Genomic DNA, 15,397 nt, shown 5'->3' on the forward strand with positions numbered 1-15,397 from the left:
TTGGAACACTTGGTTTTCACTTTTAATGAGTAAGTCTTAAAGTAAAACAGTGCTAGATAAACTGGAAATACAAGCCTCAAAACAGAACAATTACAGTCATGTAGTTTCTTCTATCAGAATTAGCTTGTGGGTTTTTTTATAAAGTGTTTTTTTTTCCCCCTCTTCCCCCCCCCCCCACCTTGGAGTATGAAAATGGTCTAAATAGCTATTTTGTTTGCAGATGACATCTTCTATGCTCAAAGACTGATGTCTGCCAACGTGAACTTAATATCACAGAGAAAATGCACACATGAATACTATGACAATATCAGAGTTACTGACAACATGGTCTGTGCTGGAGACTCCACATGGAAAACTGATGCATGCAAGGTGAAAACTGGGTTTTTTATTTTGTAAAACTGTCTTAGATCATATTTTTGACCTTAGTCTCTACACTGCACTGATCAACTGTTTGGTATCTTACAATTTTGCTAGCCAGGAGACCCTTTATTTAAAAGGAATTCAGTACCACCACTGGGCAGGGTGGCAACTAATTCCAATTCTGTGACACAGAACTGAGCAGGTTGGCTTTGACCTTCTGTAACCTAATACCTGTGATTATAACCATAGTGCAGAGCACTATGTACAAGGTGAATATTCCCTCTGTGCCCAGCTAGGGTGGCTTGGAGAATGTCTTACCTTAGAGACTACGTTCTAATTGCAGCAAACTGCTGAGCATTCTGTGCTACCTATGCAGTGTCCTCAAAAAGTGAATCTTAACTCACAGGTGTTTACTACTTCTCTTCGTTTTAGAAAAGTAACAGTCATAGGGAGCCTATGATAAAGGCTTCATCTGCAGAAAACAGGCTAATGTATTTTCTTTCTGTGGTCAGGGAGACTCCGGCGGCCCCATGGTCTGCGAGCACAATGGCAGGATGATGCTTTACGGGATTGTCAGCTGGGGAGATGGCTGTGCGAAGAAAAACAAGCCTGGCGTCTACACCAGAGTCACTCGATACCTTAGCTGGATTGAGTCCAACATGAATGCAGTACATACCAAAAGTCGTCCTCTCCCTGACCGCAAATGACCTTTTCTGCACGCATGGAGTTGAAGTACTAGCACCAGAAGAATGGGATTAAGCCTGTACTTGTGCCAGGACACTGAAGTCCTGTATGTCACTGAAGCTGAGTCATGTATGTTCCTCACTAGAGGCATTTAATTACAAATGCTCATGTCATCTGCTGCTCATATCAGTGTTTCTGATGCACAGACAGTGACATATTTCTCTACTCTAAATTACCTGAAAACCACTCCATGGGAAACTGAAAATATTTAACATTTAAATGAGTATTCCCATGTATGATACAATACATATCAGGTTATCTGCCTGCTTCATTTATGAACCAGTGTGTGGTCCAGAAGTATTGGTACAGTTAATTTATTTAACTCAAGTGTACACTTTGTACATAGACTGTGTTTAAAAAAAAAACAAACTCGTCTTTCCTCTCATCATATTGAAGAAGGCCAGCACTGAAGTAGGCCAGCACTGAAGTCCTAGAAACCTAATCTGTTTAAACTAGTATGGCAGAGGCAATCAAGCTTTGTTGCACCTGAAAGTGAAGGAAATAGCAACTGCATTAGCTATTGCTAATGCACAAAGGAGGACTAAAATCTAGCCTGAAGCAATAGTTGTCATATGAGGTTCAATCCTGTAGTCCCAACATACATTTAAGGTCTTAGAGATGGCAATAGTAGCTGTGTCAGCATAAAAACCTCTTAAGGCACTCTACTTAAGGACTGTGATGCAGACTATATTTTTGACTGGACTTCCAGGTCACATCTGAAGATATCTGGGTCCCCTTTAAACTCTGATCCTACTGCCTTTCTAATGTATGTATGCACCTAGAAGAGGATCTAAGTACTCAAAGGCTTTTGGTAGCTTCTGATCAATCAATACCTATTGAATGCTGCAGATAGTAAATGTCAAACTATTGTCTATTCATAACTGATATTGTAGGGAAGCTACTTCTTTCTCTAAGACTGATATGCTGGTTTTATTTTTTTAAACTTGTCTTTGTTTAATAGATTGTATGAGGGCTGGAACCTCAAGTTTTATTTAATTATTTTTACTATGTTTAACTTATTGTTTGTATTATGAATATTAAACTATCATTAAAACTTTTCTTACATGGATTTTTGTTTTACAGAACTTGATAATGCTCATTCCCTTTTTCAAAGCATGGTCTTCTACTTCCAGTAAGCTCAGGCTTAGAGCAAACAGCAGCTTGACTTTCTTCTGCTTAAGAAAGGGGGGCAGAAAAGGAGCTAATTACATTCTTGAATTTCCTCTTTACTAAAGCATTGGAGAAATGAGTGTCTTCTCCTCCGGGCAGGAGTATGAGAGGACTATATGTCTACTAGTAAGTCATGCAGTGTAAAATGAATGATTAGTACCAGGGATAAAGTATCCACATCAACTGGCTGTGTTTCAGGGCTCTTGCCTAGTTCTGGGGACTTAGTATGCTGTGCCCTACCTTGCATGTTGAGTGAGCACAAATTCCCCTTTAGCTCCATTGCTATTCTGCAATGATATCTTTTTTTTTCGGGGAACGATGGTGAAGCGGCCGGAGTTACGGGAGAGGGAGAGAGAGAAAGAGAGAAAAGGAAAGAGGGGGAGAGAGAAATTTTTTTGGGGGGGGGGGGGGGGGAGAAAGGGGAGGAATTCATTTCAAAAGTTCATCCATAACTAAAATACTACTGCACGTGTAAGAATGCAATATATTCCCTTTGTCAGAGTTGCAGCTATGTCATGGGAAGGTGCTAAAAGGGAAGTTGTAGTTTTGGCTTTCCTTAGTATTTCTTTGTGAGTAGTAATTTTGGAAAATAAATATATTAAAATGTGAATTCAAGTACTTCTAAGCATTACATTAGGTAGTGAAACTTATGCCTCAACAACAAATTTACTGCGGACTTATTTACACTTCATTTTGCTGTCAGTTCTTAAAAAAGTGTAGCTAAAACAGAATCCAGAGTAGAGAGCACTTAGAACAAAGAAACACTTGAAGCCAATTGCATTTCCAGTTCTGGATAAATGTTAAAATTCTAAGCACAAACTAAATGCTCACTGAATATATATATATATATATATATATATATATGTGTGTGTGTGAAAATACACACATTCCATTGCTTGGACAGACCCCCAAAGCAGAAAACATTCTCAAGGTCTTCTCTGTTGGGTGGTTGAGGGAACACAGGCTTTTTTCCACTGCTTTGACATCCTAAAGGGCATGCTCTGAGCCTGCTTTGGCTCTTCTTCTTCTTCTTCTTCTTTTTTAAAGGGAACTATAATACATAGAATTATTCCAACTGAAGACAACTGAATGAGATGTTTTCAAGCCACCTTAAAAATAATATATAATCTATAGAGAGTGTTTGTATCAAATTCACAGAAAACAATTTGTGTTGTAGCTTTAAGATGCAATGTACTTGGGTGATTTTTGTAAATGCGAAAGCAAAAGATCTGCATGTATCATAACAATATCCTGTCAAAACATTTAGCACCAGAAAAATGATTTCTCACACTGAAATGACCAGGATGCAACAAATTAGTGGGCTATTTAGCAGGCTAATTTCTGAAATAAGGAGTCCTCTTCATCCTATTCAAATGACATATAGACAGCAAGACTCTCATACTTATTGGTCAAAAGATGGCAGATCAGCCTGCCATTTTTAGCCTATTTTTTAAAAAGTTAGTACCCACATGTTTTGTTGCTTACTCATCCCCTTTCACAAATATGGCATTTGGGTAGCACTAGGGTCAAATTACAGGACCTCTAGCACAATCAAATTGATTTTTGTAATTAGATCATATTAACATTTATTTGCTTTTATAAATTACAGTTCATTTAAAAATTCAGTAAAAACTCTCAAATGTATATGTCTAATGCATATTCTTTACGAAGTTCTCATATGAAACCTTTTGGTTTCAGTCACTAGCTGCTTAATGAAGACTGATTACAGATTTCAGAAACATTTTGGAAGGCTTCAGCAGGAAATTAATTGTGACTTAGGACTGGTGCTCTGACTTTAAAGGAGCAGTATTTGGGAATGAATTGAATCTTTCTAATAATATTAATAATTATTAGATAATAAATATTAGACAATAATATGGGTTTTTTGCCATGTTACAGAAATCAAAAAATATAAACAAGCCTCTGAAAAGGGCAAACTTATTTTTCCATATTATTCTCTTTGATCAAATAGAGGTGGACAGATAAAACTCATCAATATACTTATTGATGGCTTCCTTTCATAGCAAAACACCCGTGAATTCAGAGTTGTCCAGGTGCAAATTCCACCATAGCAATCCTTCCAAAAACTAAGGGAACATGCATCAGCTAAATTCCCTGTCTCCAAGAAGCACATCACCATTTGTGAGAAGTATGCTATGTCTTGTAGTTTATTTTAGCTTGGGTGCGCGAAGCTTGCATATTTCTGATGGAATGACAGGAATAACAACCTTAACGAAGGGAAGTCTTGTCCTTAAGACTCAAGCCTGACGCACGTAACATCTGGATTACTTCCAGCTCTGTTATTATTAAATCACAATGTCTTTATACTTCAATTTCCCATCTGTAAAATGGGTGGGACAGTATTTCCTCTCTCCCACAGATCTGTCTTGGTCTGGTTTCTCTGGGGGAGGGACAGCTGACAACTGCGCGAATGCACTGTGATTAACATGCTGAGATCCCAGTCTCACCCAGGGACAGAAAGCATTGCTTAAACACAGAATGATTAGTGACAATATTGGGTTGCGAACTCTTTGGCAATACAGTTTGTGTTTGGGATTGGCAAGCAGAAATTAGTAGAGGTTACCACTTTGTGTGTGGTATGGTTATTTCGTGAAAGCATGTTGTTTCTGGATTGCTGGTTAGTGCTCCCACAGGGACTTAAAATTGCACATTTTTCTGGAGAACCGGTTAGCGATATACTATGAGAGATTCCAAGATCAGAGACTGTCCAACATGAGAAAGAAGGTGTCTCATCAGTTATTATCTAGGTAGTAACGGACAGGACAACCTGACCAGTGTTGGCAGATTGTACTTTGGGCACAGAGTAAACCATAATAATACAAATAAGTAGATAAATATTTATTTTATTTTAGTCATGTCCTTTGGGATGCTACGGATTTATCACTTCAGTATTTGTTCATTTAAATATTTATCAAAGTATTAAATCCATCAGATTTGCAACAGGTGGAGAACATACACATATCATCAGGGCCATTGTGGGTTAGTGCCATTGTAATCAGCTGCATACCTCTCATTGACTTCTGTGGGCTTTTTCTACGAATAAAGTCAAATCAATACAATGTACGTTTCTATTTACTCCCATCATTATGAATATAGATAAGAATGAAGAAGTTTTGCATTTAAGTCTCCTTCATCCTGAAATTTAGGATGCTTTGCTAAAGTATGAATAAAAACAGGGTCTCGAGAGCTGTGGAAATTTAAATGTAGTTTTGAGTTCTGCACTCCCAGTCCAAAGCCTCAGTGTTTTTAACGCTCTAATTGCTCCTTGTGCATGCAGTATCTTTTATTCCTTAGCTAACGTTAGATAAACTGCCTGAACCAACACGAAATCTTTAAACGCACATATACTGTGTATACCTCTCTGCCTTGACTGCTATAATACATCATACACTCTCTTTTAATGTTCTGTGTATGACTTTACCCTAAAACCATGTTATCATCTGGCTGGCTAGCTATTAGAGCCTAGGGGAAAGGAAGGGCAGAAGATGAGAGCACATTTCTTGCAAAACTTTCTCTTCCTGCAACAGAATACAAAGGACATATTTTCTTTCTTTCCCTCCTCACAGAGAGCGAGCACAGGATGATCCAGGCTGTGGGGCTGAGGAAGAGGGGCAGAACCAGCCTGGAGAGCTCTGCGTGGAGACTGCATGGAGTGTGGCAAAGAGCACTGTAGATCATCAACAGAAATCCTAGAGAGAGGACACACATTGCTGAGGGGCTGGCCAAACTCTGTATGCATTCTGCATTCTTCCCATGCAGAAATGCTAGTTTGGCTCTGAATACACTATCCCGAATACCAGAAACAACACAGACAAGTTAGCATAGGATAATTATTCCTGCTGAGAAGCGGTACTGCATTGTTTTACTCAAAGGTTTCCTTATTTTAACAAATATAATTAACATTATTTTTCCCGTTGTTACGGTGTTGCCATCCTTCCCCTCTCCAACAAGCCTCACTGCAGACTGCAATACAATTTGGAACTAGATTATACTTCAGGTTTGGATCTCAGTAATGTCTCGCAATAGTAGTCCAAATCCAGACAGCCCTGGGTGGGCCTGTTTCTGTTTTCCTGTGGCTTTCCTGGAAGGTACACCAGGATAGTGAAGCACATCTCACACTGAAGTACAAGATTCACTTTCTATCATTCTACATGTAACATACATCAACACATGTTTCTTAATATTCTCCACATCACATTTTATAGTAGAGTGGTAAAGCCAACTCACAGTCAAGCAGGATGTTAACATGACTTAAAAAAATAATCATCCCCATTACAGATTGGTAAAGTAAAACTGGGCTAACGATAATGACAGATACATCACTGGCAAAACTTGCATTGAAAAATGGGGTGATATTTAACAATTACTATCAGGACTGCTACCCCATCACTTCCTGGGATGCCATGATCTTTTTGTAACACCTTCATTATCCTAATCCTAAAAGGCATCACAAGCAGACACTGCCACCTCCACCAGCGCAACCTTGAATGCTTATGATGCCAGCCATTGAAACTCCTTTACTAATGCATTTTCTTTTATCCCACCATATCGCTTTTTCTCACTGCTTTAGGCTGCTGAGGGACAGACACTTAATCCTAGGTTTTAAATCAATTTCAAAAAAAGAGTCAGATGGGCACATAGCCAAAAGGAGCAAAGCAAAACTGTTTTAAAAGCCCTCATTAAAGAAGTTATAAGATATGTCAAAGACTTCCTTTCTGTGTTTTCAGTATCAGACCAGTAAAGGATAACTTGTTATTGCATAAGGTGTAAATCTGCTTAGTACCTCCACACAGTACAACTTTAAAGAACAGTGAAATATACCTAATGCTATGCCACAAATGTTTTTTTATATCAACACAAGAGTATCTCAGGATCTTGGCAGAGGCTTAATCTTTACAGAGCCTCTATTACAGGCAGTGCTGCCATGCAAGTTGCCCTCCAAACCACTGCTCAGGGAGTTTTAAGAGACTCACAGGAAGATGCAACCTCCTTCCAGGGCACTACCACCCTCCTGGTTTGCTTTTTGTAGTCATAATACAACAAGCCTATGAATTTTCAACCTAATTGCAGACTCTCAGAGGCCCCAAAGATATCTAAAAGATTTAGCATCTGATGCTTGTCAGGTCATGTGCTGCAGAATTCCGAATATATGATGAGGATGGAAAAACTGTATCAAATATCAGACATTCTTCTTCTGCCCTCCCCAGTCAGTGTCATTAAATACATATAACTTCTTTTCCTTTAAACCCCTTCCATAGGGGTTTAAAGGACATCTGGTAGATACTGACACACATTTAGGAGTTTGTAGGACAAATCCTGATACCATATTTTTACTCTTCAATATCTTTCCTTGATTTCAGATATGTGGCAGGCAATGGAAAGCAGCAGATATGGGCATCGGCCAAACAACGGAAGAGATCAAGTTCTCCTAAACCTTAGGAGCATGACAAAGAAGAATTCAAGTCTCTACTTCTCTTTAATACTTCCACAGAAGAAACATATTAAGCAAAGAGCATAAAACAGTGTCGGATGTGTCCAAGACACAGGAAGCTAGTTTAACCTGTCAACTCTTAAAAGGAAGTGATGCATTCTGAATGGACAAACCACTTTGCCTTATATAGTTCAGGCTTCTTTAATGGAGGTAGAACTAAAATGTGACTCAAAGCACTTAAAAATAAATTGGATTTTAAATAAACCAAATGCTTGTGAAACACGATACACAGTCAACTATTTGTTGCACATATCACACCACTTCCATGTAGTATTGCAAGAGTCAAAGGATTTTGTTTGTGTATATTGAAACCTGAGCTAATAAAGAGAATTATGACTATGTGATCCCCAGGCCCTAGCCTCACTTCTGACTTAACCAGAGTGCCTGCTTTAGGCTTATCTATGAAATGAGAAGCAAGCATTTGCACAGCCACCAACCTTGTAATGTGATGTTTTAGATAGTTTCATCTCAAGTCAAAGTGAAAAAAGCAAGCAACATATTTGGAATAATGCGTATTCATTAATGAGCAAACTTACACTGAAACTTGATCTGGCACACATTCTAAGTAGAACTTGGGTTACGTCGTTTAATCTTCCAACAAGTGAAAGAAGTGAAACTTTAAGAAGTGAAAATATAGGAAATTTATGGAAGAAGTATTACGTGCTCACTTGCTCTCGTGAACAGCAAAATAAGATGTACGCTCAGAAGTCAAGTATGAATATACAGGCAGATCTATGAGAGCAGGATGCTCCAGCTCCTGTGTCTCATTCTGCAGCCAACCAGCTGACCCATTTAGACTTAGGCTGCACATATCTGGTAGAACACAGTAATTATATTTGAAGCTGGAGGGCCTGCAAGTATTCCAGGGTAGAAAACAGAATCCAAAGTGACCTTAGCAAACTGGAGTTGCCTGAAATGCACAAGATGCAAATTAATAAAGACAAACATAGGAATAATCACATGCACAGATACCAGATGAGTAATGACTGATGCATAAGCAGATCCAGAAGGCAAAGCAGACCACAAGCTGGACGTAAGTCAACAGTATTGCAGTGCTAAAACCCCCAAGCATCATACTGGCACATACAACAGAGCACTGTAAATCCAGGGTCTAGGGGGACACTCAGCTATGTCTTGCTTTGGGCATCATTCTTCTTGATAAGAACACAACAAAACCGATCAACAATCTGGAACATGATTTGGAGAAAAGACTGACAGTATCTGCTTTATTTTATAGAAGAAGAAAAATTCAAAAGGGAGATTTTCTTCAAAGGGGTAGAAGGTTGTGGTAGAGAAAAGAATAAACTGTGTCCATGGAAGACAGAATGAGAAGAAATGAGCTTAACTGAAGGAAGGAAAACTGAATCCAGCTGTTACGAAAACTTTTATACTAGTAAGAGCAGTGAAGCACTGAAATAAATGTCACTGAGTGGAGGTGAATCTCCTCCATTGGAGTTTTTAAACAATTCAGACAGAGATCAATCAGTAGATAATACTTTGGGATCTTGGAACAAAACTGGAAGAGATTTTAAAAAATCATCTAATTTCAGCTTCCATGTTCTACTCAGAAATAAATAAGAATGCTCGGTGACTGAGATAACCACATGAAAGTACAGATACCACAAAGAAATTTAGAAATAGTATTACACAACTGTGGATTTAATTGTCTTTTTAAAAGTGATAAAAAAAAGGCTCCGGTGACAGGAAAACATCTGGATTTATGAATTAATCATTACAGGCAAACCTCTTAATGGTAAATTTATAACAGTAAAAAGTGAAGAGCAAAGTCTTCTGTGACTCTTGACAGAATAATATGCTGAACAGAATTGGAATGAACTTAATTGCTTCCACCTCCCACTGTGCAAAATATTTTCAATGTATTACATGTGTAACTGGCAAGAGCGTCCAATAAATATCCCCCGCGGGACAATGGGAACATTATTACTCTACTGAATAACTGGAAAGAGTTTTGAACATAATGCTATGATGTGGCATCATAAGCATGAATTACCTCAGTAAGTTTCAAGCTGCAGGCCTCTGGGTGTGATGTAATCTTCCAAAGAAACATCATAAGTAGGCAATCAGGAAAGAAGACAAATATTACGGGCAACCACCAGATGTTGTGAGGCACAACCTTATACATTTCAGGATCTGACACCTGTTGGATGACATAGTGTAATTCCAGAAAAACATGATGGATGTATTTACAATCAAATATATCCACAGGTTGTCTCATCATTTGTTAGAAATGAAGCAAAAGTGTCTATGCTTGTCACAGCTCAGATTTGCCATGCTCAACATATTTGTGACTTCAGCAGCAGTACTTCAGAAGTACCACTTACTAGTTCTTCTTTGTGGCACAAAACACCCTGGCCACCAGCAACAAGGAAAACATAGGGCAACATACTTCTGTCGCTTCTGGGAAGTTTAGCAGGTAGCATGCACTTTCCTCAGGCTTCCTGACCTAGGGCTTATCCTAACCTATTGAAAACCCACAGAACTTCTCAGAGGGGCTGTCTGTTCCAAAAGCCTAAGTGAATATTTTAGCCCAAGTAAAAACAAATTTTCCCCAAATGACAACAAATCAGAGCATCATTACAGCTGTTGAAATTGCAGCTGTTCCATGATCACAGCACGAACTTGGAATTACTACAACACATCAGGATATTTGGTAGAAAAATTTTAAATGCTGTTCCAACTCCTTCACCCTCAAATGCATCTGTGAAGTCTGATACATTGCAAATTGACACAATTGGTTACCTTTTTAATTTTTAAACACACTCCCATGCTATATTAATAGCAGTTCCATTCACATGAAAAACTGCTTTGCAGGTACCCTCAAGCCTCTCAGTAGTAGACATGACAGTAGACATGGAAAAAACTTTCAATTACTGAAAATTATTTATACTAATTTCACAAGATACTAAACTCCCCTAAGCTAGCAAATCAAATAGCAAATGTTGCTATAATAATGCATTAAATGACTAGCAAGTTACAACAAACAACTGATGACAAATTCTTGGGCCATAATTAGAATTCTTACCTGAAAACCAAAGCAAGGACAGAGAAATGGAAAGGGACTTTATCCTAGTGACACACACTAACTCTCAAATGCTTCCATGTACATTTTTATTTTCACCAAGAAAATTATTTTAATATGATCAAGTCATTTCCTTTGAGGAAAAAAAGTATAGGCTTTTCAGGAAATCACAAGCATGATTTAAAGATAGAAATTTAATAAAAGACTACATATGGACTGTTTGTATGAGAAATAGTGAGTATTGGGAGATTCAGGAGAATTCACATGCTCCGTTCTGGAGCCTTGCATTTGAAAATAGTTTCATCTTCTCTACACAAATTCTACTTCTTTGCATTCCTTAACATTTTCTGAAAATTATTCTGTCTATTCCTTTTTGAAACACAGCAGTGAAAAGAATGAACAAAATAAAAGTCCATGTAAAAAGGGGTTGCATAAATTGCACACAGTTGATAAATACAGACTGTGTTAAGGCTGACCTTCAAATTAATGTCAATTGTACATGTAAAGACTTTCATGAATTTACTGAAAACTAAATATGTAGTAAAGTAACTGATACTCAGAAGAATAATGTTAAATTTTTAATGGAACTGCGTACTAACTGAACTGTATACTAACTGAATTAACCTTACCTTTCAAGGTAACAGAAACATAACTTTGAAGGAAGATGTACAACATATTTCCTAAGAAGTTTCCTAACACCCTCCTCCAGCCCACTCCCAAACTTAACCCTTATTTCTCTTGCAGTTTTCCACATTTGCACCCAAGAAACAAGGAAAGTCTAAGGAAATTTGTTGCCATCAGAAATCCCCTTCCTTGACACACTGATGTCACTCTGCAAACAGCAAGTGCTTGGCAATAATGTAACATGGATGAGTGACTGAGAAGGTCCATGAGAGGAAAAAAGCCACAGAGTTAGGCAGGGGTAGTAGAGATTTTCAACCAGACTGGGCATAATTAATGTCCAAATGTTACAGATTCTTTTAAGAATGGATGTCTTCAATTCTATTTGTTTCTTGGACCATCTTCTCTCCTAGTTGTTGCATTTATATTGGTTTGGCCTGATGCAGATGGTAAACACTGGCTCAAAATCCAACCACTTCTTCCATGAAAAGAAAGTGACTTCAGTCATAGCAACCAGCTCAGTCTCCTAAAATAAAATTTACATCTTTTAGGTATCAATTTATTTAGAGAAATTTTACTTTAGGTCCTGTAAAAGTCAGAAGTAGCTCTAGTAGCAACAGCAGCAGCAAAAGAAAATCAAGTTATGAAAACACTGAAAGTTGCTTCTGGCTCTGAAAAGATCTTTTATTATATGAATTCACACATACACATCCATCTGCATGGCGTATGATTCAGTAGACAATCCAATAAAATGAAATGAAGAACTAGAGGCACACACAGCATTTTTCATAACTGCTGTATTCCTATGCAAGAGACTTTGGATTAAGACATAGAACCAGAAATCAGAACTCCCAAAAATATTTCCAGCCCAGCAGCACATCTGTTCATACTGCCAAAAAATCCAAATCTAAAGAGTTTTTGGTGACTCCTCCAGCTCTAGAATGTACCTTCTCTATCCTCCTTGAGATGTTAAGTTTTGATTCACTCACTAATGCACTTCGTTTCGAAAGCACTAAAACATACTTTCAAATGGGTCCAACGCAGGGCATCGTTTGAGACTAAATTAAACAAAAAAATCAACGGGACACTTATTTCAGTATGGAAAGAAAGGTATACAGGTAAAAACATTGTGGAAAGCTTACTCCTGCACTGATTTATGCACTTAAAATCTCAGCCTTAAAACTATATTAAAGAAACTTTTAGAGCATTTAGGGGCAAAAATTATTTAAGTTACTAGCTTTGCTCTGAGAGCTTTGGAACAATCCTTGTTTTTACTGTTATATTATAGTCCTATAATACACATACCTTCTTCTGAGGCATGAAAGCAATCACATGGATGAAAAATATTGACTGTTCAGAGGTAATTGAGCTGTCAAATATACAAGCTAACAAATGGTGGGAAGAAGATAAAGAAACAATGAAAAGGATGATAGTTCATGAGCATTATGAACTGCAGCGCTTAAAAATAAAGTTTATCATCTGACTATGATGCATGTCAGCAACCTTTTAACTCAATACACTTGTAATAATAACAAAAAGAACTATTATTAATTCCAGCATTGAAAAATGTCAGGAGGCAGCAACATATAAAGACCCTTTAAGAACTAAGATTGAGCATCTCAACCAAAATACACCAAAGTGCCAGGCTTTATACATATTCATACTGGTACTTACACTGATAGATGTTGTTTCAGTGCAAGAAAAGGGAAAAGCATATTGGTTTAAAGAGATTTTTTACAATACATTGTTTTATAGTTCTGATCTTATTGGTTTAAATAAATTAATCATCTTTCCCTATTAGATCATTTTATAGCTACAAAGACTGTACGGTAACAAGTTCTGAATTTCTCAACTGTATTTTCTGCTCTGTGGGTTTCTCCTCTACATTTTTGCTATTAACCATTCATGACAGGCTAGAGTTTTTACATATGCGTGATGTATTTTGTCAGCTTCTGATACCTGAAGATCTCTAGTATTTCAGCACTTGGATTCAACAGGCTGAGAAGGTGGATACATTTGTTGGTACATCCTAGTTTCTACAGTGGTGAGCAAGACCACATGCTATTTAATTACTGTTTTTTCATTCTCTGGATCTCTGGATGTCTGTTATACTTCTCCAAACACTATAACTAAAATTACAGTCTTTGGGCTCTTCAGATGGCAAAGAACATTTCTGTTGGAAACCTTGTATAGGATGAAGGTTATCAGTATCCCAGCCTGATTTGCTTATATGCTGGTACATATACTTCATTATTTACAGAAAAGTGCAGCAAGAAGAAATATAAACTTGGAGAATTACATGTTGTTGGTATCACTGCAATGACTAATTTTTCATACTAACAAAACCAATGCCAGATAGAACTGCCAGTCTTACATTTTTAGCTATGGAATCTTGCAATGAAAATGAAGACATGTCAAGATGCTTTTTATTCAGTTTTAGCAACAGAAATGAAATCAAAAACTCAGATCTATGTAGCAATTCTTACTAAATAAATGGTTAAGGTTTGTATGAATAACTTAATTCTGCACTGGCTTCCTCAGGAGAGCTGGGGTATCATTACAACAGCAAAAAACTATTAAACTTATCTCCTTCTTTGTTTGATGCGCTCAACTCACCACAAGCACAGCCCCACTGATTCGGTGAAATTAGCATTTCTTCTAGGCATTAGATCAAAGAAATATGGGTGATCAGATCAATTTGGAAATCTGTGAACTATCAGAGAAATAACTTTTTAAAGGGAAAATGGAGGTATAAAACTGGGGGGAAACGAAAAAATAAACCAGCTTTATTACAGAATGATCTACATGAGCGATGCAATTCTCATTTCCAGATTTAGTCCTAGGCATTCTGGCCAATTTCATCTCCCTTGTTTTGCAGAAAACAGTCTCCCACACACAAAGCTCCCAGCAGACAGATGAATTTTTCTGTCTTCAGATTCTCTATTAAAACTTTTATAAGCATCTGAAGGGAAACCGGTGAAGACATCTTTCACTGACTGACCTACAACTGCACTTAAGCTTTGACGGGTCGCGGCCGCTTTGGTTCAAACCTGTTGCTCCGCTAAGCGTAACCGCCGCGTGCGAGCTACGCGCGGGCGCGGAGCCGCGCTGCAGGGGCCAGCAGCTCTTCCTCCGCCCCGCGCACACGGCTGCCACCAGGTGGAGCGCCCGCCCCACGAACCGAGGGCCGCCGCTGCCCGCCCAAACTGCCCGGGGACCTAAACCACAGCGCTTTACTCACCCGTTGCCCCCTTTCCATTTCAGTTCTTCCGAAAGGGTGAGCAAGCGATAACCACTAGGTACTCAGGCATTTATTTATATAACCCAGCACTTTTTACTATGACCCTGCCAAAGAATGCCTCCGAATCCTCCTTGCCAGCTGTAATCCTCCCTCTGCCTGACTTGTCCCGGTTTCACTCATGTTAGCGCACCTCGCAGCGGCAGAAGGGCCAGAGCATCGCCCTTGTGGGAATGCCCCTCGGCCCACAAGCACCTGGGAACCAAACAAGGTCAGTTACTCCCAGCGGTGTTCACAGGAAGGCGTGGAAGTGTGGAAAAGGTGTTTAAGAAGAAATTGTAGAAGTGCATAACAATCTATTACTAGTTTTTTGGCAACAACAAATGAATTTCACTCGAATAACATGAATAAAAAAAAGATAAATTGGCACATAAAGTACGAGGGAATATGAAACTCCTAAATCTTACCTGAAAAGAGTAACAGTTACAACCATGCTTTAAGCAGGTGCGTTGACAGCGACCTTCCCCCGAGCCTCTATGTAGCGCCAGATGATAAAAACGGGACCGCCCCGGCCGTCGCTTCGCCGCAGCTTTTGCTCGGAGCCTCCTCCGGCGCCCTGCCCGCCTCACCCAGCGCTCCGCCGGGGGGAGCCCGCGCTTCGCCGCAGCCGCGGCGGCAGGCGGAGCGGCGGCGGCGGGGCGCGGGCAGGGCC

At 38.8% G+C, this 15,397-nt stretch overlaps 1 protein-coding gene and 1 long non-coding RNA gene across 3 annotated transcripts in view; one reads left to right on the plus strand and one right to left on the minus strand.

The window, feature by feature from the left end:
* The window catches only part of PLAU (plasminogen activator, urokinase), an 8,442-nt gene extending 6,651 nt beyond the window's left edge, over window positions 1-1,791 (plus strand). For both annotated transcript variants that reach the window (XM_085312265.1, XM_085312264.1), the window contains 2 exons: window positions 221-369; window positions 873-1,791. In XM_085312265.1, the coding sequence (XP_085168391.1) occupies window positions 221-369; window positions 873-1,067 (344 nt within the window). In that variant the 3' untranslated portion in view covers window positions 1,068-1,791. The remainder of the gene's footprint in view (window positions 1-220; window positions 370-872) is intronic.
* Window positions 1-15,397, minus strand: part of LOC146591768 (uncharacterized) — a 126,942-nt gene that overhangs the window by 70,030 nt on the left and 41,515 nt on the right. The gene's annotated exons all lie outside the window — the stretch shown is intronic.

The sequence above is a fragment of the Rhea americana genome, unplaced genomic scaffold (genome assembly GCF_003343005.1).
Source record: "Rhea americana isolate MKP2758 unplaced genomic scaffold, rheAme1 scaffold_36, whole genome shotgun sequence".
In the NCBI taxonomy this organism is placed as follows: domain Eukaryota; kingdom Metazoa; phylum Chordata; class Aves; order Rheiformes; family Rheidae; genus Rhea; species Rhea americana.